At 58.6% G+C, this 25888-nt stretch overlaps 1 protein-coding gene across 1 annotated transcript in view; it reads left to right on the top strand.

Annotated features, from left to right (window-relative positions):
• Nucleotides 1–14901: 14901 nt before the first annotated feature.
• Nucleotides 14902–25888, top strand: part of STK32C (serine/threonine kinase 32C) — a 67796-nt gene continuing 56809 nt past the window's right edge. Inside the window, exon 1 of the mRNA XM_059398867.1 lies at nucleotides 14902–15273. Coding sequence (XP_059254850.1) covers nucleotides 15012–15273 — 262 coding nt within the window. The 5' untranslated portion in view covers nucleotides 14902–15011. The remainder of the gene's footprint in view (nucleotides 15274–25888) is intronic.

Genomic DNA, 25888 nt, shown 5'->3' with positions numbered 1-25888 from the left:
CTTCCCTCGAGCCCGGGACCAGGGCCACAAAAAGTCGAAACTCTGCTTTACTGTGTCACCCGTTCTGAAGAGAGGATTGAGGACGGTGCCAAGAAGTGGCGCTTTTCCCTGAAGATTTTGGGAGCGTTTGTGTAGAACTGCACCAGCTGGCGGGTGGGGGCGGCCCCCAGGCCTGCCCTCCCTGTGTGGTCCTTCCTCAGCGAGCCCCTGTGGCAGGTCCTGAGGTGGAGTTTTACTTGGTGCCGGTGGGCACCTCCAAGGCGGCAGTGGCCACGGAGGATGGCATTTGTCGCAGCGTCTGGTGGGGACAGACACTGGCCTGGCCACTGGAGTCCAGCTGGCAGAAGCCACTAGCTCCAGGCTCAGAGGGAAGCACGGCCCGGTGACGGCCGCTCACCCATGCCCTGGAGGGACGGAATCCTGGGAAAGGTGAAACGGGCGCCTACAAAGATCCCGGAATCCTGCGCTCGGCCCAAAACAAGCTGCGGACTCGTGGGTTGGGACAGTGTGTGCCTGCGGGGGGCACCACCGATGGCTGACGGGACGGGGCCTCCTCACCCCCAGACAAGGCGTGTGGCGTCGTGTGGGGCGGTTTGCGGGAGTTCCCTGGAGGACACGGGTCGGCCGTCCAGGAGACCTGTGTTCGCTTGCCTCACGACACGGGCCTGGGAGGCACCGTGAGCTGGGCCTGGGGCCCGGGATGCTGCGGGCAGAGGGGAGTGAGGCCGCGGCTGGAAGCTACCTCTGAGCTCTCGTGTTACTAGCAGGGGCCAAGCAGTTCGGAGTAAACCGGACAGATCTAATGTAGGGCGAGGGGAGTTTTAAAAAGCAGAAACAGAAGACGTCCGACAAGTAGGGAGCCCACCGGCCTCATAACGAGGCAGTTTGAAGCCATTTCTGCCATTTCTGCCCTGTGGGGCGGCTGCCCTGCTGCACGGCCTGCTTGTTCCGGGTGAGGAACCTCGAGGTCCGGGAGGGCAAGGACTTGCCAGGGCTGCGAGCTCCCGGTGAGGGAGCCGGGCTCTCGGTCGTCAGCCACCAAGGTACTGAGGTCCTGACAACGCAGGGGATTTTTCAAGTTTGGAAAAGAAAAAAAGAAAGGACAAGAAATTCACCCAGTCACAGAGAGCGAGAATGCAGGAATTCAACAGCAAGTGAGACGGCCCATGGCCATTTTCCACTGGCCACGTACCACGGCCGCGGGGAGCCTGTGTGATGTGCGGTTGGAGCGCATCATGTTGTGGTTCTGGACTTGGGTAGCCTGTCCAACCCTCAGCAGCTGGGACACAAGCTTGAGGGTGTGTGGCTGCTGAGACGGCCGTGGCCCAGGGCTGTCAGGTGCTGTGGTGGTCAGCTGCCGCCAACCGGCCCTGTGGGGCCACAGCTGCCTGTGACGATCGGGCCCTCCTCTCGTGCCCCATGCTTCCGGCTGGCCAGCACCCCCAGGCCTTCGGGCCTGACACTGTGCCTCTGCCTTTCCTTGTCGGGGAACGCCACTGTTCCCAACCTCCCCCACGACGCGAGCAACGGGGTGCGGGCAGAATCCCGAAGGCCCTTGCAGAGTTGGCCTCTTGCTCCCTCGTATTCATGTGGGGAACACACGAGGGCCCTGCTGGTCCCGGAAGAGCAGAGGCTGCAGGACAGACCTGCCTGAATCCGTGGCCCAGAGCCAAGCCCGGTGAGAGCTGCCGAACCATGGCCAGGCAGAGACGCCAGGTCCGAGGCACATTCCCGTGGCGAAGCGAAGTGTGGGGGGTTCTGCTGCAGAATTATCACAGGACTAGCCAGCGGGTCCAGGGTCATTTCATCCCTCTATGTAGCCCTCAGGGACGATGTCCAAGATGGCCCTAGGCCAGCTCTGTCTGGGGGCAGCTCCGTCCAGCTTGGACCTCTGTCCTGCCCAAGGAGCCATGTCCCCCACCCACTTGTCTGCAGTCTCTTAAAACTCACCTGCTGGGGTGCCATGGGCCCGTTTGGGCACATGTTCTTATACGTTCATAAAAACGGCAAGATAAGAGACAGAAGGACCCGACCACACCCCACTGCACAGACCCAGCTCCGTGATTTCTGGAAGGTGTGTGGCATTGCGGGGCCTGCACCACAGTCTGGTTTCAGAACACACCAGTGCAGCCTTCGGAAAGCCCCGCTGGGCCTCCGGCTGCACAACCTGTCTCTTCCGGACGCTCCGCAGAATCGGAGTTGCACACCGCGCAGTGGTCCCTCCGGCCTCCCGGTGTCCCTGCTGCAGGATCGCACGGCAGCGGGTGACGCTTCCCGCTGCGGAGTGGTCTCCCGTCGCGGGGCAGCCTGCTTCTCCGTCGGCACTGTGTGCCTGTGCACACGTGGGGACGTTGGGAACAGCACTGTTACAGAACGGGCAGGCGCTGGAGCCGCCACAGGTTGTGTGTCCCGGGGCAGGAGCGGCTTGCCGGGTCGTCTGTGCCCGACGCATCACGGAGTCGCAGCTCCGAGGCGGCCGTGCCACTGTGGCTTGTGCCAGCACAGCGCGGGTGCCAATGTTCAGCCACACCCTTGGAAACACAAGGAACCTGAAGCGGGTTAAGAGCCCCGCGGAACGGGTGGCCCTGGCGTTAGCGCTGTCTTCGGGGAGCACTGCTGCAACACGCTGTGAACCCTGAGTCAGGGCACTGAGTCCCTCCCCAAGGGCGAGCTCCGCTTCCCCATGGGCTCTCAGTTCTGCGCTTTCTGGCCTCTGTGAAAATGGTGCATAAGCTCCGGCCCAATAGCTCTCAGGGTTTATCGACCTCTTTTCGGTGACTCCTCCCTTGTGCACAAGAAATAAACATCTGCGGTCACTGCGCTTCCTGCGGTCACTCCATGCCAAGCCCCAGAAGGCGCGTCTAAGAAGCTGCGGGATGCGCCTGCTGCCGGGGTGCCGGTGGGGTGCGTGGCTGCGCGGAGGCCGAGCTCACGGGCACCCGCCATCGCTGCAACGTGGCCACATCGCATTCTGCGCCTTTGTCCACCGTGTCCCCGGGTTGCGCAGTTCCGAGCCGGTTTTGTTCTCGCGTGGACACGCAGCGGGGCTGCTTCCCAGGCGGTGCGCGTCCCTTGCTTTTATTCACGGTGACTTCTTAGGTTTCCTGAAGACAGATTTGTGGGTTTTTTCATGGCTCGAGCCTTCGGTGTCACATCTGATCACTCTTTGCCTCGGCTTCCCTGGGTTTTCCCTCAGAACTTCCCTGGTGTCGGCCCACGCTGTGGCCTCTGACCCGTTGGGAGCGAGGGTTCGTGGAGGGTCCGAGCTCGTTGATTGCGCGCGCTATGTGGCCGTCTCAGCAATGAGGGTCTCCTGTGGGAATGTGCTTACACACCCATTCCTGTGCGCAGTGGGCCCGCCCCAGGGTTGACAAACTGTGTTTTTAAAGGACTTCTCCGTTTTACTTGAGTTGTGAAGTTATGGCACAAAATTTCTGCACTATTTCCCTGATCGCTATTTTTTTTTTATTATTTTGGTTTTTTAAAATATTTTACTTATTTATTTGAGAGAAAGCAAGAGAGCATGAGTAGGGGGAGGGGCAGAGGCAGAGGGAGACCAGACTCCCCGCTGAGCAGGGACCCCCCCCCGACATGGGCTCCATCCCAGGACCCCGGGATCGTGACTCCAGCGGAAGGCAGATGCTTCACTGACGGAGCCACCCAGGCGTCCTGTGCTGATTACTCTTTTAATCTCATTAGGCTCTGTAGTGATAGCCCCTTTCCCATTTCTGATACGACAATTCTTTTGCTCTTTTTTTCTTATTCAGTAATGCGAGGGTTTTATAAGTTTTATCGATTGTATTTAAAGGAACAGTGACTGGCTTTGTTGACTTTTCCTCTCACTTACCGTGTTGTTTCATAGATGTCTGCTCTCTCGTCGTTCCCTTCCTTCTGCTCACACTGAATTTAGATCACTCTTCTCTTTTTAGCCCCTTAAGATAGGACTTAGATCATTGATTGCCTGGTTTTTTTCTTATAAGCATTTAAAAATGGCCGTATCCCCCAAATGTTGTGATGTTGGTTTTCATAGTCATTCAGCTTTAAATATGTCCTAATCTCCTTCATGAGCTATCGTTTGATCTGTGGATTATTTCCAGTTTGTTGCTTAATTTCCAAATGTGCGTAGACTTTAGGACATCTGTTACCCCTGACGCTCTATTTAATTTGTCGTGTTCAGACAACATATTCTCTATGATTACAAAACTTTGAAATTTACTGGAACTTCTTCTCCATCCTGGGCTGTGGCTCGTCTCCACGAACGCCCCTTGCATACTCGAGAGTGATGTGTTCTCTGCGGAGGATTTTATAATGTTCTCTGGATGCCGGTTAGGGCAAGGTGGTTAACGGTTTTCCCCAGACTTCTGCCTCCTTAGTAATTTTGCTTATTCTGTCAGTTACTGAGGAAGGGGGATTTGAGTTCCTTTCACGACTGGGGCTTGTCTGGTTTTTTCTTGCGCTGTGGTGTGAGTTTCTGGAGAAACAGATTAGGATCCTTAGAGATATACATATGCGGATTTATTATAGAAATTAGGCCCTGTGCCTGTGGAGACTGAGCAGGGCCAGGGTCTGTCATCTGCAAGCTGGAGAACCAGGGGAGCTGAGGGCTAACTGCCAGTCTGAAGGCTGAAGGCCTGGTAAGCAGGAAGGGGCTCTGGGGCTCTGGGAGCGAAGGGGGTAGCTGGTGTGACCTCTGTCCAATGTCTGAGAACAGGAAAATGTGGACAGCCTAGCTCCAGAAGAGAGAGAATTCAGGTTCCCAACAGATCAGTTGATGCCCGACAACTTTGGGGAAGATAGTCTTTATTCGGTCTACCAATTCAAATATTAATCTCTTCCAGAGACGGCCTGCACCAACACACCAAGAAATAATGTTTTTCCAGCTGTATGGGCTTCCCATAGCCCAGTCAGGTGGACACATAGAACAGGCCCTCACACGAGTCTACGTGCAGTCAACTTGACACCATACACATCTCCTTAAACTCTACTTAACCTGCAAACAAAGACATAACGAGGTCATAATTACACCTAACATGGCTATCTCACATGCACCCCAAATTACGCTCAACCCTTCCCCCGTCGGCAATAACAGCAGTGCACGCAGCCCCCATGAGCAACATGGCAGAGCTGACCAGGATGGAGGACAGAGACAAAGCAGCCCTCAGAGTCATCTCACCTGAGCAGCCCTGTGGCGCTGGCTGTGGAACAGGTGGACGTCAACCAAGTTCTTCCTTATCTGTGCTAGCGGAGAAGCTCCAGGCCAAGTGAACACAGGTGTAGCCTGAGTCACAAGAATAAGAGCCATGGGTGCTCAACAGTTGGCAGAGTAGAGCCAGTGTAGATGCCCAGAGCCCCTTGAGTGGAGAGGCCCCTCGAGGAAGGGCTCCAGGACACTCAAGGATGTGTATGTTCCTCTGTCTCCCAGATTTCTCCCAAAGAACTGGTGGCCTTTGACCAGGGGAACTGAGCGCTGGGGGGAAGGAAATCATCAGACATTTTGGGACTCTTGGACACCGGCTCTGAATGGACATCAATCCTAGGAGACCCAGAACCTCACTGGACACCCCTCTCCAGCCAGTTGTCATAACTCTGTTTGCCGAGTCTTGAGTGCCTTTCCCTTCCACATGATCCACACTGGCCCATTACACTGCTGAGGTGATGCTGCTTGGACCCAGGAACAGGAAGCATGAATACTCTACACTTGTTGACAGTCACATGTCAGAGGGTGGGAAGTAAATCTGACCAAAATTCAAGGGCCTTCTGGAGAATTTCTAGGGGCAGTGATATGGGGCATGCCAAGATATCCCATCTAAGGTGCATTGCTCTATCTGCCTCCCCCAACCAAAAAGAGGTACGGCACCTAGTTTGGCCTAATTTTGCTTAATGAACTTTGACATTTTTTTATTAGATGCACACACAGGATTGTGCATGTCTTAAGAATCGGTCCTTTTATTGTTATGAAATGTTTCTCTGTATTTCTGGTAATATTTTTGTCTTGAGGTCTGCTTTGCCAAATATGAATAAAGTTGCATCTCCTTTTTTTTTTTTTTAAGATTTTTATGTATTTATTTGACAGACAGAGATCACAAGTAGGCAGAGAGGCAGACAGAGAGAGAGAAGGAAGCAGGCTCCCTGCTGAGCAAAGTGCACAATGTAGGGCTTGATCCCAGGACCCCGAGATCATGACCTGAGCCAAAGGCAGAGGCTTTAACCCACTGAGCCACCCGGGCGCCTGCATCACCTTTCTTATGACTGTATTCTTACAATGTATTTTTTCCATCTTTTTAATCTCTGCTTTGGTAAATTTGATACCATTTTTATATTTAAGATCTTTTAAAAATATTTTATTTATTTGAAAGAGAGAGAGCGTGCACGTGAGCAGGAGGAGGGGCAGAGGGCGAAACAGACTCCCCACTGAGCAGGAAGCCCTCTGTGGGTTCAGTCCCAGGACCCTGAGATCATGGCCTGAGCTGAAAGCTGACTGAGCCCCCCAGGCACCCAAAGATGCATCTTTTAAAATCTATAAATTTGGGTCTTGCTTTGGTGTCGAGTCTGACACTCTCCACCTGTTAATTGAAGTTATTAATCCATTTACATTTATTGTAATTGTTGGAATGGTTAGGTGTTAGTATGCCACCTTGGTTATCAGTTCCTTTTTATCTCCTCTGTTATTCTTTCTGATTATTTTTAGTATCCAGTTCTCTCTCTCTCTCTCTCTTTAGCTTTAAAAGTGACTGCTCTGGGTTATAACATACATCCTTGATTTATCAGTAGTCCTTGAATTGTTATAATTATACAACTTCCAATACATAAGAAACTTTCAGGGCTATAATCACTTTGCCTTCCCTTATTTGTGCTATTGTCATATATTTTACTTCTCTGCATTACAGGCTCTGTCTATAGTGATGATGGTTTTTGGTTCAATCAATCTGTTGTCTCATTTTATTGAAGTGTGACTGACAATTTCTTAGTTCCCAGTGTGCGTCACAGTGATCTAATACTTTTAAACATGACGAAATGGTCCCCATGATGGGTCGAGTTCCTCTCTGTTTTCTCACGAAGTCATCACAGTATCACTGACTACATCTGCTATGTTGCACGTTACATCCCATGACCTATTTGTTCTATAACTGGAGATTTGCACTTCTTAATCTGCTCTGCCTTCTGGTAACCAAGTCTGTTTCCTGTGTCTGTGTGCTTCTGTTTTGTTTGTTCACTTGTTTTGTTTTTTAGATTCCACATGTGAGTGAAATCATAGTGAAATCGTAATCTTTCTCTTACTGACTTGCTTCTCTTAATGCTATACTCTCTAGGTCCACCCATGTTGTCACAAATGGCCTGTTTTTTTTTTTTTCTTTTTTGATGGCTGAATAATATTCTGTTGTATATATATACCCCACACCTTTATCCATTCATCCGTCAATGGTCCCTTGGACGGCTTCCACGTCTTGGCTGCTGCAGATAATGCTGCAGCGAACATGGGGGCGCACGTATCTCTTTGAACTGGTGTTTTCCTTTTCTTTAAATACCCAGAAGCAGAAAGCATGGCTCATACACTAGCTCTATTTTTCATTTTTTGAGGAACCTCCATAGTGTTTTCCATTGTGGCTGCACCAATCAATTTTAAAGATAAAGTTTCCAAGTAGTAGAATTTTTGTTTGTCTTGAACAACCTCCTTTTCCATTTCTTACAGTGCTCTCCTGCTGGCGACAGATTCTGTTGTTTCTTTCTCTCAAGGTGTCTTTTTTAGCTTTTATTTTTGAAGAATATTCTCCTTTGATACAGAATTCTATGTTGGAGTTTCTTCCTCTCAGCAAAGTTAGGACGCTGCCCTATCGTCTCCGGCTGGGAAGCTGCTGCCGTTTTCCACTTTGCAAGGATCCGTCTTATTCCAGATTTTCCACATGCGTCATTGATAAATTCTATTGACATGTCTACGTGTTACATGGTTACTGATTCTTTTAATTTTTCCAGTAGAATATTATGGCTGTTGAAAACAATTTAAAGGTCAGATATAGTATCTTTTAGTTATAGACTTTCCATTTCTCGCCTACCCGTGAGACTACCCGTACCCTTGCCCATCATGACCATCTTTCCCTGTGGATTCTCCTAACTTCCTTTCCTCCAGAAGACCAAGAATGTCCACCTGCAGTGTCAAGACCATTTCTAGGGACTCTGTGGTCAACCGAGAGTGTTGCCATCAATCCATGTGCATCTCTGTCCTGGGGTGACCATGGTGGTCTCGCCCCTGGAACTAGCAGCTGACCCCACCCCTGTTCTCACTGTTACTGCTGAAACCCGGGAACTCCAGTCCACTGCAGCACCTCCACAGCCATCTCCAGTCCCCAGAGGACAGACACACGGAGCTCCCTGGGGGCTGGGGAACATCTCACTACAACATTAGGGAAGGGCAGGAGTGGGCAAGAGTCCTCATGGCGGGGGCGGGGGGCGGGTTGGGGTCCGTCCACTGTACCTGCCTGTCTTCCTGAGCTGTTAGCCTCCTTCTTTAGGACATGCTTCTCAAACTTTAATGTGAAGACATTCACAATTAAAATGCAGATTTTTAAAGTGTATAGTCTGACTCAGCAGGTTTAGGGTGGGGCCTGAGAGTGTCCTTTCGTGGAACCTTCCGGGGGCCACTGCTGTTGTCCGTGCGCGGCTCCCTGACAGCGGAGGACCTGCAGAAGTCCTGCCGCGGAGTCCAGCCCTGCCTCACCCAGCGTTGGTGGCGATCAGAGCTGCCTCCAGGTGCTCGGACCTGCGTGTTAAACCCTGGTTGGTGCAGCCAGGTCAGTGGGTTTGCTCTCCTGAGCCTTACTTCCTCCTCCCTGGGCCTCTAGACTCTGCTCTGACGGCTGCTCCTGGCTGCAGAGGTGGGAGCTTTTCTCTCTGTCTCTGCATGAAGGGTCTTTCTCCCAGGAGCAGTCTTCGTACTTGTCGGTCGGTGCTCCGGGGTCTCCTGACCATCTGACCGTATGACTCTTAGGGGCCTTCGGGCAATGGGCGGTGTGAAGGCGGGTGCTTGAAAACAGCTGGTGTCAGCTTGAGACACACCTGGCTGAGGTGCAACCACCAGTAGCTTCTGTGCATGGGGCGGGGGAAGGGCTGTTCCTGCCAGTGAGGGAGGCTGCAGGACATTTCGGGGTTCAGCGTTCTCCACCTCAGCTATGTCTGCCCGGATGTCCCCATCTGACTCTCACGGTCCCCTTCCTCCCAGCGCACTCTAACACAGCTGTCATGGCTCATTTTAGGTGTCAACTAGGCTTGGAGCTATTGAACCGGGTGCTAAGCCAGGTGTTATCGGGAAGATGCATAGCGACCTGTGCCACGGAGAGGCGGCCGGCATCTGCCATCAGTTGAGTTTAAACCAAGCAGGTCCCCCTGCGTGATCTGGTGGGTCTCAGCAGCCAGCCGGAATGTGTGGACAGAGAGTGGAAATATGGCTCCTTGAGGTCGGGTGGGGTAGCTCAGAAGGAAGGGAGGGCTGTTATCTTAGGGGACACACACTTAGCCACGACCACGGTGTGGGCGGACGTGTGCGTGTTGAAGGGGGTGAGGCGGCAAGGTCTGGGATGAGAACCAGGAACATGCTATGCAAACCAGAGGAAAAGCGGACCTGGTTGTAAAGTGGAAGAACTCTTGACTGAACTGCGTCCTGACGTTGGCGATGACGAACTTGGATGCTGGCGGAGGACACCAAGCAGATTGTTAGAGGTGCGGGTTGCTTTCCTCTTGCTGCCCAGAGTGAAATGTGGAGAAAAGAGGCAAATTGAGGACGTTCTCTAAATTAAATAAAGATTTAATTTGTTTATTTGAGAGACAGAATGAGCACGAGAGGGAGAGGGGCAGAGAGAGAAGCTGGCTCCCCACTGAGCAAGGAACCAGACGTGGGGCTCGATCCCAGGACCCCGGGATCGTGACTGGAGACGAAGGTAGGCGCTTGACCGACTGAGGAATGTCTCTTAAGCAAAAATGAACCAGCCCTAATGATCTGGTAGGTTCTTGGCCTATCCAGATTGCAAAGAATACTAGAATTGGGAAATGGACTGTCGGAAAAGTGTATTCTGAAAAGAGTCTCAGCGGAACCCAGGGGTACAGGTGGGGTCGTGGAGGGGAAGTTCTGCGGAGGGCCCGCCCGTGCGGTGGGACACACACCAGGCCCCGACCCTGGATCAGCAGAAGCCCGCCCCTGGGACTGGGAGGAAGAGGTCCAGGACGCGGGAGATTGCTACCGGATGCGCACAGCTCTAGAGCCGGACGGGGGTTGGTGGCGTCCCGGAGCCGCAAGGATGTGTGCGGCCTGTCAGGGGGAAGGAAGATGGCCAGGGGTGGTGTGTCTGGCGACAGAGGGTTCTCCTTGGACCTTGGAACTTAACTGAAGCTTCGCTGTGGGATCTTGAGTTTCCCTGGGAATGGAGACGCCTTCATTCCTTCAGTTTCTTTTTGGGGATGGACATGTCTGTCCCGTGCTTGTGCACTGTGGAAGCAGGGCCGGGCCTCGCCCAGAGTCTCACTTGCACCTCAGTCAGGTGATGCTTGGGGCTCATGAGCGGAGGGCACTTAGGTGGGCTTGTAGGCCCGGCATTCAGAACCGTGGAGCTGAGGCTTTGCGGTATGGGACCCGATGGATGTGTTCTGCCCACCGCATGGACATAGATGTTGGGGGGGACCAAACGGTGGACTCTGGCAGGTTTCATGGTGGGCCCCCCAAAAGGTCCACCCAGCACCTATGAACAGAATCTTGTTTGGAAAGAGGGCTTTTGCAGGGAAGAACTGTAATCAAGGTTAGGATCTCAAGCTGCTATCATTCTGCATCAGGGCGGGCCCTAAATCCTACGGCAAATGTCCTTCTGAGGGAAGAAATGACAAGGACACACACATGTAACGCCATGTCTCAAGGGAGGCGAGACTGGAAGGACACCCCTGCAAGCCAAGGGACACCAGCATCGCCAGGAGCTGCCAGCCCAGAGGTGGGGCGGGCTCTCTCTCAGGACATCCAGAAGGAAGCAGCCGGGTTACGGCCTCCATCTCCGACTTCCGGCCTCCAGTGCTGCGCGGGGATCCATTTCCGGCCCCACTTTGTGCTGCTCTGGTCAGGCAGCCCTGGGAAATGATGTGCAGACCGACGGGTTACCCTCGGAGTCTCTGCTTCAGACCTAGCACCGCGGTGGAGGGGCCCATCCCGGGCGCAGTGCGGCTCCTCCTCTGTCTCATCCTCCAGAGTCTTCGGGAGCCGGGCGGCCTCAGGACCTCCAGAACCAGCCCTGCCACCAGCAGCCAGAGGTCCCAGCACTCGAATTCCCAAGGCCCTGCCTTCCTCCCCCGGCAGCTCCAGGGCTGATGGCCCCTGGTTTCCACTTCCTGCCAGGGAGGAGGCTCGCTGTGGGCCCCGCACACGGGTGAGCACCAGGACTGGAATCCCGTCGAGCTTCTGCTGCCCGTTTCCCGGGGCTGCTCCGGTATGGCCCCCCCACCCCCGCCAGCGAGTCAGGCAGTCTGAGCGGAGTTTGATCAAAGGGCTGTTCCTGAAGATGCGGCCAAGTGTCAATGTCAGAACGGTGACCTCAGACGAAACCTACCCGAGAACTGGAGGCAGTGCTGGGTCCCAGTTATGTGACCGCTCGACTCGGTGCTTTTTTGGGCAAATTAGAGACCAAGGCACGTTTGTGCTTGGGCTTCAGAGACTGAGCCTCGAATACAAAGTTGAGCCCCAGCTGTTCTGCGTTCCCTGTCTCAGGGGCACTCACTGTCCCCCAGTGACCCGGGCCCCTCCTCTGCTTACACACCGGCTTGTTCGTGCCTCGGAGCCAGCATCCTCGACTCCAGGCCACGGGCCTTCAGACGGCTGCTGGTGTGTGCTCAAGTTTCAGAACCCTGCCCAGCCACCCCTGAAGTGGCCCCGTTATGGTTCGCCACGCACGATCCCGGGTGCGCTCCCGCATGCTTGATGTGGTCGGCATGTTTATCTGGTACTGAGTCCTTGGCGGTACCCCATCACGGGGACGGGACAGCTAGCCCTGAGCTAGCTTCTGTTCCTGACCAGTGTTAGCAGCAGTGGTGCCCAGGGACACTCTGTTGGCCTCACTGCCCCCTTTCCACTCACAGGTGGCCCCCGTTCCAGCCTCCCCTGAACTCCATGGTCACCTTTGTGGCTGCAGCGACCTGGTCTGCCTGCAGGTGAGGCCGCGCCCAAGCTTTCTGTCTCCTGTTCTCTCTGTGCACCTGATCCAGCTTGCATATCTGATCCTTGGCCTTCCTGGGACCCTGTGCCATGGCCAGGCACAGGGGGTCTCCCGGACAGAGCCGTGGCCTGAGCCCTGAGGCCAGCTACAGGCCCCTGGTAAGAGCTGGTTCCTGCTTGCTTCTGCTGGGGCCGGTGAGGGACCCACCACCCTGGAGCACAGGGGTCTCCTGAGAGGCGCTCAGTGTCTCTGAGAGGATTCTTCCCGTGTCTTGACCCTGGGGCGAGTGCCTGGTTGGGCATTTGGGGCTCTAGTTCAGTGTGCAGATGTCCTCACTCATCTCTGCTGGTCCCCTCACTGTCTTATGTTGAGCCTGGTGCCTGTGAGACAAGAGTCCTGGTCACTTCTGGAGAAGGACTATCCATGCCCACTGCCCGCTGCCGGAGGTTGCCCTGTGGCTCCACTGCTCCTCTCACCGCCCCCCCCAGTGGCCCTGGCCCGTTGTGCTCCCTACAAGCCCTCAGGCTCTCCATGGCCCCTGTAAACTTTCCAGCCGCTTTCTGAACCCATTAATATTTTTTTTCTTTCTAAAGTCTTGTCTTAGAGCTCCTGGGTGCTGAGGTTGGTTGGGCATCTGACTTCGGCTCAGGTCATGGTCTCTAGGTCCTGCTCAGCAGGGAATCTGCTTCTCTCTCTCCCCCTGTGCCTCTCCCTATGGCTCATTCTCTCTCTCTCTCTCAAATAAATAAAATCTTTATAAAAGCTTGTCTTTTGTTCTCTAGGGGGCAAGGGGGTAGGTTATACCTTTTTATTTTGTTTCTGCCTGTTAGACGGTCTGGGAAGGAGAGGACACGAAGCATGGTCAGTCTGCAGCGGACAAGCCGAGCGAGACTGCTGTGGGTTTGGGGGAATTCTGATGTGCAGCCCTGGGTGACACGGCTCCAAGCATAGCCCCCACCTCACTGCCCCCCCAAACATATTTCTGCTTTTGCTCCTGCAGGATGAATTCCTACAGGGCGCCTGCTCTGTCAGCACCCGCGACTGGCAAATCGCAACTGTGCACAGGAGCCCTGGACCAGAGCTGCTGGCTGGAGCTCCCGGGAGGGAGGCTGAGCCCAGTCTGGGAGGCCTTTGTGTCCAGACAGGGTATGAGCAGGTGTTGGGCCAGGCAGTGGGTAGATGGTCGGTGGCACTAACCTAGGTTCTGCTCCCATCAAAGTAACTGCTCCCCTCCGGATGGCTTACCCCGCATGTCTGAGGCTGGTCTGCAGGTGGTCCCAAGTGACTCGGGCTCCCCCTTACCCAGGCCAACACTGGCCCAGAAATAAAAGATCACCTCTGCTCACATCTCATAGGTCAAGCAGGTCATGGAGCCACGCGGAAGGTGGGGGTGAGCATAGCTTTCCATGAAGAGAGACCATTGTGGGGGACCACCAGGACTGAGGACCGGGAGCTGGGGTGAGGGCTGCAACCAGGAGAGGGGCTGTGAGGTCAGGGCAGAGCCCAGGGTGGCTGAAGGGCGTGCATGGAAGGGGGATCCGCGGCGTGGGAGATCAGCGGGGACGGGGATCCGCTGTCGCCGCGGGGAAGCAGGAGGCCCTTCCAGGATTTCACCGGGCGGGGGCGGGGGCGGGAGGAAGCAACCCCAGGCTCTGGGCCTGCCTGCGGGGCAGAATTTAAGGCTTCCACAAGTGAAGCCATCACAGATGAGATTCTTCAGTGACGAGGTCCAGCGCGCAGGGAGCCAGGGCATGCAGAAGGCGTCTCCTGGGGCCTCGGCTGTGCTGCGCGCTTTGCTCCCGCGGTTTCCCGTGGCCTCGCGAGCAGGTGCGGGGGAGGCTCACAGAGGTCAAGCCACACCTCGCGCCCCCCCGAACACGCCGCGAAGGCCGTGGAGGGCCCAGCGGTCCGCGCCGAGGCCCTGTCGGACCCGGGCCGGGCAGCTGACTCTGGCTAACGCGGACGCACGGCTCCTGGGAAGGCCGGCGGCGTGTACCCGGACCAGGGGCTCCCGTTCCGGCTCGGGGTCCGGCGGCCTCACTGGCAGGACCCGGGGGACCCAGCCAGGGAGACCCCGGGAGCGCGGGTGCACGAGAGCGTGAGTGTGCGCGCGCCCGCAGCCCGGCTCCCCGCGGAGGGCCCGCCCCGCCCCGTCCCTCCCCGGGCGCAGCCGCAGGGCGCGCCGGGCATCCGGCCGGGACTACCGGCCCGCACGCGCCGACCCCAGCCCAGCCTCGGCCTCCCGCGGCCGTTTCCCCGCGCCCCTTTTCCGGCCTGGCGCGCGGCCTCGCGAAGCGCTGCGCCGCAGGATAAAGTTGAAGGCCGCCCCGCATCCGGCTTTGTTCGCGAAGGCCGCGGGCGCGGGGAGACCCAAGGGGGGCCCTGAGTCTCCAACGCCCTTCCCATCCCTTGGGGTCCCCAGGATGCCCGGACGGAGTCGTGCCCGTCCCTCCCTCGCTCTCGTCTCCGCCTCCTAGTCGGTGCTGCGGCCCCAGTGTCCGTGCGGACCAGCCCCCTCCAGGTGGGCTGTGGGACCCCCAGCGCGGCTCGCCACCCCCTGCGCCTTCCCGCCGGGTCTCCTCCCCGCCCTCGGCGCTCGGCCCCGCCCCGACTCCGCCCCCGGCGCTCGGCCCCGCCCGACTCCGCCCTCGGCCCCGCCCCGGCCCCACCCCCGCGCGCGGGCAGTCCGCGGCACCGGCCCCGCAGCCAGGACGGGCCAGCGCCGAGGCCGGGGCGCACGGCGAGGGTTGCCAGCCGCTCCCGCTCCCGCTCCGCGCACGGCGGGCGGGCCATGTCCCCGGCTCCGGCCGCGGCGCGCACCCAGGCCCGGCCATGAGGAGCGGCACGGAGCGCAGGGGCAGCAGCGCGGCGGCGCCCCCCGGCTCGCCGCCCACCGGCCGCGCGCGCCCCTCCGGCCCCGACGCGACCCCGGGCCCGCCGCCGCCCGCCGCCGGCCAGCCCCGGGCCCGGGACTCGGGCGATGCCCGCGCGCAGCCGCGCCCCCTGTTCCCGTGGAGCAAGTGGAAGAAGCGGATGGGCTCGTCCATGTCGGCGGCCGCGGCGCGGAGGCCGGTGTTTGACGACAAGGAGGACGGTGAGTGCGGCCGCGGGCGGGGGCCCGGGCCGCTCCGGGGCCAGCGCGGGGGCCGGCGTCGCGCTCCCAGGGGCGCCGCGGCCGCGGGATTTCCTCGTGCGGAGTGGGGGTGGGGGGGGGGGGGGGGGGCGTCCCGGGGCGTCTCGGTTTCCGAGGAAACTCGCGGGCGGTGCGTGCGGTGCCCACGCGCGCCGGGGCTCCCGCCTGCGTCCTCCGTGTCCCGCGGCGGCGCAGCGTGCGGGAGTGGGCGGCGGCCGGCCCTGCGGGCTGAGGGTCCGTGGCCGGAGCGGTCCGGCCTTAGCTGCCCCCCGCGGCCGCGGCCGCCTGCGTTCCTGCTCCTGTCGGGGCGCGCGGCCGGGCTGCTCCGCTCCGCCGGGTGCGCTTCCGGAGAGAGATGCGTGCCCACAGGTGGCCCGGCCCCCGCCCTGGGAGCTCTCGGTCTGCGGAGCAGTGTGTGGTGGTCCCGCACGGGCTCAGATGTGCGGTGGAGATGGCTTTGCTTTTGTGCAGAGACCTGCCCTTTGGGGACTCCCTTTGAGAGAACTTCCCCTCGGGTCCTCCGGAGGGAGAGCGCCTGACCCGGACCACCCACCCGCATCTCTGGAGTGGCCTGGAGGAGGCAGCGCCTGCAAAAGACAGTGACAGGCCACCTTGGACGTGGCAACGACTGGCAGGGAGGGTCCACCTCTGGGGCCCTGGCCCTGGCATAAATTCACACGCAGACACACAGCTCTTTTCTACAGATGTCGTGCAGATAATTTAAATGGTATGAGGATGACACATTTGATGTTTTTTTGACATTTTCTTAAAATACTTGAAATATGCATTTTTCATCTGTAGGCAGCCTGCAAAGGTAGGGTGGGTCTTTTATAATTGTAGACCACAGCTCCACACAGGGGGCCAAGCTATTCATTCTGATAAATAATTTAAACCTGATAGGAAATCACAGTAGTACGACCGCAGGCCAGTGGTGGTGAATGTGCAGGCCATGCCCGGGGGGGTCATCGGCACAATAGAGAGGCTGCCTTGGGCTGCCCAGGGGGTGCTGGGCTGCTCAGCCTGGCCACGGTCAGTAGGGAGGGGCATCTGCGACCTGGCAAGTCAGTCCAGGGTGTCCTGGGTCTGCCTGTCATTGTGTTCTGAGCTCTGGGGCAGCAGAACTCAGCGCTGTGACTGTTTCCTATGTTATGCATTTTTGATTGAACATAAATATTCTGAGTAAAGAAAGCCCAGGCTGCATTAGGAACTGATGGGGAAGCAGACTGATGTCTAGCTTCTCTGGCTGCGTGATGAGAAAACGTCTGAGAGACGCATCCGAGTTCAGCGCTTGCTGGCGTCAGCCAAGAGCTGGCCAGTCTTGCCGTGTCTTAGCCTTGTGCTCTCCAAGGCAGAGAACGTGGAGATAGAGAAATCGATGTCGCATGCGGCTGCCTTCAGCTTTTTAACGTGCGGTTTTTCTATTTGCTCATGGTGTGTTATGGCTCAGATTTCAATGATGATTAAAAAGGCAAAAAGAGCACAGACTCTGTTGACACTACTCACAGTCTGATTTGGGAACTCTTCGGCACATCCCCCGCCCCTGTGAGGGCCTGGAGTAGGACGGCGGAGGCAGCAGCTGCTCCGGCCATGGGGTGGTGGGGGCTGACTCTGGCTACAGGTGCCATCAGGTACTTGCTCATCCCTGGGCACGGCGGCCACATCCCCCAATTGAACGCCCCGTTGGGACTCCTCCAGGCTTTGCGTGGTGAGACTGGGCTTAGCAGCCGTGGGCGTTGTTGGTCTAGACGGCACTTTGTCCCACGTGTGCGTGTCATGTCGGGGCACTACGGCTCAAGCATCTGGCACAGGCTTGCGGAGGGCCGTGGGTTTATTCAGAGGAAAGGAATGGGGTTTGGGGCGGAGGAGGGAGAGTCAGGGAGGCAGGCAGCGTTCCCTGAGCCCCAGCTCCCTTCTGGGCCGGGTGTGGAGCCCCCCCCCCCAGCCCCTCCAGCCAGGGGTCGCCTTTCTCCTGCCACTGTCACTGTCACCGGCTTGAAGAGGCCGCGGCACGGTGCTGGTGCCGGTGCGGGAGAGGAGCATTTACTGGGACTGCACAGTTGCTATGGCGACGGAAGACCTTCTGATGGATTTTTTGGATTAAAACTCCCAATTAATATATCAAGTTCGGCATGTAGAGGAAAGGGTAGAAGAGGCGCAGTTTCACAGAGCACCAGGTGAATCCCAGCTGAGAAGCGCGGTTGTGATGGACAAGTGTCCTCATCTCTGTCAGTCCCGCGGGGTCTAGAGCCCGTGCTTGCTTGGCGGGGCCCGGGCGTGGGGTGGTCTCTGCGTCTCTGTCCCACACTGGAACCAGGGGCCCCTTTCCCCGCTCCCCCTGACGCCACGCCTCCTCCGCTCCCATCTCTCGCCGACTTCTGGGAGCTGTGGATCCGAGCCTGCCCGGGGACCTGCCCTGCCTCGGCGGCCCTGCCCTGGAGCCGCGCTCCTCTGTGAGCCCTTTCGTGTCTCGTGGTCTCTCGGTGTCCCATGTGACGTGAGGCTGGGGGCACCCGCCCTTCTCCGCAGTCACGATCAGTGCTCAGACCCCAGTGATGTTAGCTTCCGAGTTGGGGGGCGACGAATCACCGTGAGGTTTGCTCCCCGAGAAAGGACTGGGAGTAAGGAAGCCCCTGAAGGCCACATACGGCTGGCCTGGGTCTGTTGGGTGGGCGGACAGCAAGCCAGGGCAGGAGGCCACCAGATTCTCAGGTCACCTTTCTTAAAATGTAAAAATAAATAAGTAAATAAACCCTTTGTTTATTCCTAATTACAGAAGCATGAAGATGTATATGTGTGCATGCTTTCCTGTTTTTCCTAAAATTGTCCTAAATAGGAAAGTCCAGACGCGTAGGGTTAGCGCCGAGACTCCGCAGTGAACGGATCAGGGAGTGTCTTCTGCGGCTCTGCTCTAGGAACGTTCTCACACTTCCAGCCGTAGAGAAACACACTTTTCCTTTGATGCAGAAGCGGATTGCGTCCCATACGTGGTTTGGGCGTAACCTGCTTTCTCACTTGGTGGGTGCTGCCGGCATCTGCTGGATCCGAAGCATGTGTTGGCTGGGTTCACACAAGAAGCCTTCGGACCTGGCTGGGAGCTCCACTCCATGGCCCCCTAAAACTGTGGCTGCCTGGTCCCCGCCCCCAGGAATCCCGGCTGGGGGTGGGGCTCCGCACCCCTATCTTGTCAGGCTGGTGGTTCTGACCAGTGGCCAGGGCTGAGTCCCTGCCCTTCAGCCTTCCTCGGTGTAGACGTGACGCTCTCTGCTTCCTTCCTTTCCTGCTGTGGGACACTGGGGTGTTCCTACTCTCCTGAATATCACAAACAGCCAAGCAATGAGCATCTCTGGGCCTTCAGGGTCCTGCAGGTGTGGATTGTCTTGTCGCCCCCGAGTTGTGTCCATGGAAGGCATCTTGACACAGCTGACCCGCTAGCGTCCTTAGGAACGGTCCCTCTGTGCGCCAGGGGCTGTCCCGGGCGTGCCTTCCGTGATGGCCCCCGAGGATGTGGCTGCTGTGTGCAGGGTACCCAGACCCAGAGGGACGTGGGGGGACTGGCAGCGGACAGGGAGGGGCCCAGGTGAGGGGCACAGAGCGCAGAGCGCGGAGTGGTGGGGACGCAGAGCCAGCCAGCGCCCGTTCCGGGCATGTTCAGGCTTCCCTGAACCCTCACCAGCTCTGGCTGCTAGCGATATTTTAAATTTCTAATCGTCTGGAAGGTAAAAGGATTATACGAATACGTTGAGCTTCTCTGACTACTGGTGGGACCTAGGGTCTCTTTGCTTCTCACATCGGGCGTCTGTCTCTGTGGATTACTGGTGCCCACCTGAGCCCGTGCTTCCTGCGGGGACCGTGGCGCCCCATGTCTTTGCCCTCTTCTGGGTCTACCAAGCCGTACCCCAGATAGCCCTTCCCCACCCCTGCGCACGTGTGCCGCCTATCTTGCAGTGCTGCTAGGGTTTTGGGTACGGATGTGTTTAATTTTCACGTGGTCAGATTCATCAATAGCTTCCTTTCTGGCAGTTTCCGGTCAGGGTGTCCTGTTACTGCTGTGCCGTTCCCATTGACAAGCCTGGGTGTGCCCCTCCTGCTGCGTACGTGGAAGCTTCCAGTGCGTCTGGAATGCCGTCTGGCTCCGCAGCCAGGGGTCTTCTTGCCGGGGCCCCACTTTCCAAGGTTGCGCACATTAGGCTGTTTCCACGTTGGAAATGTCCTGTGCTGCACGTTGGCTGCTGGTTTTGTTGGACCGTGAGCAGGATCTCCTCGCGCACAGCACGTCACCCCGGCCGGTGCGGGGACGAAGGTGCACCTTCTTTCTGAAACTCGCATCCAGGAAAGGCTGCCGTGCTGCGAACCTCACTGGTTTCTCGGGGTTTCTAGCAGCTTTGCTTAGCCTCGCTCGGCACCCGGCTGTCGACCGGCAAGGAAGGATGGTCGGCGCCTGCGTGGTGACGCGCCCCGAGAGCTCGCAGGCCCGAGCGGGGCGTCTGGGCGCGCGCGTGGCCGGCCCCACGGTGCAGACGGGGCCCTCGTTTCTGGGCCAGTCTGGTCTTTGGTTATTAGGAGCCTGTGTCCTTCCCTCCTGATGCGGCGGCGGTCTTCTGTGGGGCCCAGACTCGGGCTGACGGTGGTTCCCACCCCCTTCCCCACTGCAGGTCTCCGTCGTTGGTCAGAAGCCTGGTAGCTGCAGACTGTGGGGTCTTTACCAGCCAGCAGGAACGGTGCCGAGGCCCTTGGTGTGGTGGTGGGGATCCGGGCTCTGGCTGGGTAGGACAGCATGCGGTCCCTTGGGAAAGCCCCCTTGTGGGTCCGTCCCTGGGTTTCTGGGTCCCGGAGGCACTCAAGGTGTTTCTCTCCCCACAGCTGACAAGGCTCGTCTTAGAATGGACTCTGGACCTACTGTCACGTCAGCTCTGCATGCCTGTCCATTTGGTCATATGTTTTAAAGTGCTAAAAATAAGCTGATTTTCTTTTAAAAATTTAACCACCCAGCTTTCTAGGCGAGAGGTAATGTCAGAATGCAGTGGGGGTCATTTTTGCTCAGGGCTTCTCTCTGGGGCTGCTGGTCTGAGAGAAGCAAAGCCGCGGAGAAGCGCTTGTTCTGCACAGGGTCAGGGCCGCCCAAGCAGGGTCTCCGGCCATCACGGGTCCCCAGGGATCGGGGGGATTCTGCTTCAGCAGGTCTGGGTGCAGTCCGGGAGTCGACGTGTCCCACCAGCCTCTGGGCGACATCCCCACTGCCCGTCCTCCAAGTCGGGAGGGCTGGGCAGATGCACAGCAGGTGTGGCTGTGGAGGGCAGGACACCCGGGGCTTGGTGCGCAGGGCAGCGGGCGTTGGATGGGAGACCCCCCACACCCTGGTGGTCCTCTGTGGACATGCTGGCTCTTGGCGTGAAGCTGCTGGGCAGGGCATGGCACCCTGTCTCTGGTTTGTCCACGAAACCACCGCACGTTCCTTGGTCTCCCTTCATTGCCCGCGAGGACCTGGCATCTTGCCTCCAACCCCCCCCCACCCCCGCCCTGGGGCTGCGAGTGTGGCCAGCGGCGTGTTGCTGAGGCCTGTGCAGACACTTGTCCCAGAGCTGGCCACTTGGAGGGTGCGCAGGCACGGTGGGTTCGGCCCCAGCCCCAGCCCCAGCCCCAGCACGAGGGCCTCTGAGGGGCTGATGGGGACGGTCTGTCCTCCTGGGGGGCCCCGGCAGCCTCTCGGGCCCTCCCGAGAACACGTCGGTTCTTATTTCAAGGGCCTGTGCTCAGTTCCCTGACCGTAGGAAGCTCAGTCCAGTTCGACACTCACCCTGGTGAGAGACCGGACCTCCCGCCTGGTGTCGCTCCTCCTTCCTGTCCACACTATCCTGCCCCCTTGGAGCTAGGTTCCACCACGCGTCTCTGCATGCCCGCCCCGCTGCCGTCCGCGTGTGACCACAGATCAATGTAAGGCTGTCACAGCTGCTCTTGCTCCTGGCCAATGCGCCAAGCGATGGCTGGACCTTGCTGTCCTCAGTGGGCAAGTCTTCTCCATCCCGCTCCCCATCCATTAGCGGGGATCGATCTGTCTTCCCCTGATGGCATCGCCGTGCCGAGCTCGTCTTGGGGTGTGCCCTCCCCCAAGCGGCCAGCTGGCCGGGCGCCCCACAGGACATGCCGGGCTCCTTCCCTTCCCCAGACACTGGCTGGATCCAGATGCTGAATGATTTTAATGACCAGAATTTGAGATGATTGGGGAGAAGCTGTAATTAATAAAATTATTGTTATTTTTAAAAATCTGGGATGCCTGCTTCACTAGAAAATGTTCTGTCATTGACCTAAAATCTATTATTTTAAAAAGCGAGGCAGGGCCGCCCAAGCAGGGTCTCCGGCCGTCATGGGTCCCCAGGGATCGGGGGGATTCTGCTTCAGCTGGTCTGGGTGCAGTCGGAGTGGCCGAGGGCAGAGGGCAGCCGGGGTGCTCCCCCAGCTCGCCCCACTCAGCTGAGAGAAGAGCCGCCCCTCCCGGCCCACGTGTCCCCCGAGGCGACATGGAGCCCATGGATGGCCCCCAGCGTGGCGGCTCAGGCGCAGGCCCGTGTCGCTCCTGTGAAAACCCTGGGGATGTTATTTAGGTTCCAAAGCCAGGAGAGGGTGTGGGTAGGAGTCACTGTCGCCCCCCATTTATTAAAAATAGGAGCTGAGTACATTCACTTTCTCACAGTGATTTAGAAAGTTGACTTTAGAAAGGTCTCTGCTTTCAGAATTCACATCATGACTCCTCGTGCTTTGCATGCACAAGGCAGAACTTGTGGCAAAAGCAAGAAATAGACGAGTCTGTCACTTCTTTCTGTCACTGCAGCCGGCTCGGCGCGGTCGCTCGCGCCCGTCCCAGCGTGGGTTTCCTTCGCCCTTGCCGGCGACCATGCGCAGGCGAGGCGGGGTCTGCCGTGCGCCCCGGGCTCCGCGTCCAGGCCCCGCGCCTCCCCCGGCACCTGGCTGGCCCGCGTCCTTCCCTCCAGCTGCCTGCGGGGGGCTGGGCGGGCAGGGTCTCCGCACCCTTAGATTTTCCTGGTGATGAACCGCCCTGAAACCTGGTGACACAGCGACCCCGTTCTAGTCTGTCATGACGGTGGGGGGCGGGGGGCGGGTGTCCCTGCTGCCCGTGACGCCTGCAGAGCCAGGACCCCACGGCGGTGTCCTCGGTCCCCAGCGTGGGTCCTCACTCCCGGCACCCCGGGTCACGTCCCCGGGGCTCTGGTTCCCGTTGTCCACTCTGTCGTCTCTTCCCGTCTCTGTCACTTACCCCTCGCGGCTCAGTCCTGCCCCTCGCGTCTCTGTGAGCGTCTCTGTGAGCCCTTAGGCTGGGAGTGGCTCCCCCGGTGCCTGTGGCTCAGGGTCCCCTTGTGGTCCCCGAGCAGTTGTCAGCTCTGGCTGCAGCTCAGGGTGGGGGGGGCCCTGCTCCCAGGCCAGGTCCCCACCACGGGGCTCTCCATGGAGCTGCTTGCGTGGCCTCACGCGGTGTTGGCCAGCCTCTCCACGAGCCAGGAGACAGAGGAGGAAGCCCGGGTGCCTTCTCGGACCCAGACTCCGCGGTCCTGTGCAGTCACCACCACCCGCCCCCCGGCCTATGCAGGCCGCGTGTCTCCAGCCAGCCGCCGTGCCCAGCCACACTCAAGGGGGTCAGGTTCCACCCTTCGAAGCGAATGTCAAAGACTGTGTGGGCATATTTTAAACCAGCAGCTGTCCTCCGTGGTCTTGGGGCTTCTCCGTATCCACTGGGCTCCTCAGTGGGGCACTGGGACTTCCTCCCGCCACACCAGGTGTGCTGAGGCGGAGGCACGGGAGAGGCGTGGACGGGCACCGTGTCGCTTCCACCACACTCCGCGGCTGCAGCGGGTCTCTGGCCCAGCTCAGGTTCAGGCGAGGGGACGCGCAGCACCAAGACTCTGACCCTGGGGGTGGCCGGCCGGGGCTGGCTTTCAGATGGAGTGGGACAGGGCAGGGGAGGGGAGGGCAGAGGAGGGCCAGGATGAACTGGTATCCGGCCGGCCTCTCGGGACATCAGGACCGCTGCCTCACACCTGCCCTCGCACTGGTGCGTGAGTTCGCTCTGGGCCACCTCGAACCTGGGGCCGCATGGGATGCCGGTGTGGCCAAGGGAGGACCCAGCAGCACCTGTGCAGCGGTCGCTGCTTCCGAGTCCCTGAAAACCCTGGGCCGCACACAGCTGGGTTCAGGCCTCTGAGGGAAACACAGGGGACCCAAGAAGCCGGGAGGCTGTAAACCTCTGTCCCCACCTGGTTATGGACACTCTGCCGGCGAGTCACCAGCATCCCGGCTTCCAAGGCCCCTGTGCTCCGGGGGCCCCACCCGTGGCTGTCCTCGGCCATGTCTGTTTGTGTTGGCCCAATTCCTGTGTTTTCTTTTCTTCAAGAATCAAGGTCATCTTGTGTTTCTGAAGTTGCATTTTAGCTTCTCGGGCAGAAAGGATGGTTTGCAGAGTTAGCACGTGACAGAGAGTGGGGTACAGGGACACAGGAAGGGCGGGCATCACAAAGACAGGGAGCTCTGTCCCCTCGTGTGACCCGCGTGCCGGCGCTAGGGGGTCCTGTGGTGGTGTTTGGCCGTTGGAAAACCCAGGGTGGGCCTGCCGGTCCCGTGGGCGCTCGGGGCAGCAGGCGGGGCTGGTACCAGGCGGGCGGGCTGCGGCGGGGAGGCGGGCCGTGGGGCTCACAGGGGAACTGTGCCTGCGAAGGGAGACTGCAGGCCTGGGGCGCGGGGGCGTCTCTGTGTTTCTTTCCGAGGGCATGCTGTTGAACTGGGAGCTGGACCGTGGAGTCCCCAGTGATTTGGATCCTGTGCCCTTTACCCAGAGCCTGCGACAATCAGAAGGCCCCAAAGTGAGCGGCTGAAGCCCCCCAGAAGTCGACGGTGCAGACGCCAAGGCAGGGGCCGTGGGGACGGAGCCCGCAGGATGCACTCCGTGGTGGGGCCCCCTCCCGGCCCACGTGGGCCCCGGCTGCCGCTCCCGGCCTGCCTCCCTTGCTGACCCGGCTCCTTTCCAGGCCCGCCGTGCTCAGGGACTCAGGGTCGGCGTGACCAGCGATCCCGCCTCCCCGTGCTGACCACGCCCTGGCCCCCGCCAGCTGAGTGTGAGCCTGTGGCCCCTGTGTGCTGAGCGCGTCCCCGTGGTCCCCGCCAGCTGAGTGTGACCCCGTGGCCGCCAACCAGGCTGGTGATTAACAGCGTCCCGTTACCCTCAGACGTGTCCCGCTTCGGGTGATGGATTATGTGCTGCTCACCCAGCCGGCAGGCGCCGTTGCCAGGATGATCCTTTCTTTCTTATTTTCTTTTCTCTCTCTCTCTCTCTTTTTTTTTTTTTTAACTTTATAGCTTTTTATTATATAATGAAAAGTGACAAGAAAAAATAGGAAATTCAGTGTCTTATGTAATCTCAGCACTGAGACCACAGCCCCATGTGTCCATCCGCCGCCTCCTGGCCGCGCTCCCATACCCAGAGCATGTGCAGCTTTTTGAAAACTTTCTCCTTATGAACTTATTCTAGAACCTTGTAGGCCTAGAGCCAAGTCGGAAAAGCAGAGCAGCGAGTCCCCGTGCTGTTTCCAAGGAGGGCCCTGCGTCCCTGTGGCACGTCAGGGGGCCCCGCTGGTCGAGCCTGCGGTGACAGGTCGCATCCTAGCCAGGTCTCGTCGGGGACACAGACCCACAGAGCAGGTGCACGGGCGCACGTGTGCACGTGTGTCAGGGCATTTATTGTGAGGCGTCGGCTGTTCCCGCAGCCAGGGAGGCCCACAGGCATCAGTTCACTGTCCGCAGTCCTCGGGTCCAGCGAGGCGAGGGCAGCGCTCTGTCGGCGGGCTGCGCGGAGCCATCCCCAAGGTGAGGCAGGAACGAAGGCAGAAGCCTCCGCCCTCCTCCGTCGGGGCCTCGGTGGACGGCCTGATGCCCACCCTTGCTGGGCTGGGGTTTTGCTTGACTGAATCCGCAGATGCCGGTGCTCACTTCACCTGGAAACACCCCAGATGCACGCAGGATAGTGTGTGATCCAGGCGCCTTGGCCAGTCAGGTTCACACATAGAATTAACAGTCACGACCGAGTGAAGCTCACAGTTCATTCAGATTCCAGTGTTTACTTACTATCCCTCTCCTGTGCCAGGCCTCACGGGACACCCCGTGGTCTCTCCTGACATTCCTTGGGCCACGACGGTGTCTCAGCCTGTCCCTGTTTTTGATGACCTTGACGGTTTTGAGGATGACTGGTCGGGTGCTTTGTGGGGTTTGTCTGTGGTTCTCCCGGTGGTTACGCCGGGGTCTCAGAAAAAGCACTGGGGTCCTACCGCAGCAGGTCCGTCTGGTCCCTGCATGTGTTGACCTTGACCCCCCGGGCTGAGGCTGCTTTTCAGGAGTCTCCCCTGTCGGGGATCTGTCCTGTCCCCTGCACGCTGACCTTTGGGAAGGACGTCACCGTGCACACCGACCGCGGATGGGTGTCACACTCCACTCCGTGACAGAGGCCTCGATGTGATCTGGAATTCTGCGAAGATATCCCCACACACACCACTACACTGCCCTTCGGGTCATAATCCAG

The sequence above is a fragment of the Mustela nigripes genome, chromosome 4 (assembly GCF_022355385.1).
Source record: "Mustela nigripes isolate SB6536 chromosome 4, MUSNIG.SB6536, whole genome shotgun sequence".
NCBI classification, from domain to species: Eukaryota; Metazoa; Chordata; class Mammalia; order Carnivora; family Mustelidae; genus Mustela; species Mustela nigripes.
Note: the sequence above shows the minus strand (reverse complement) of the source record. Positions and strands in the feature narration are given on the sequence as shown.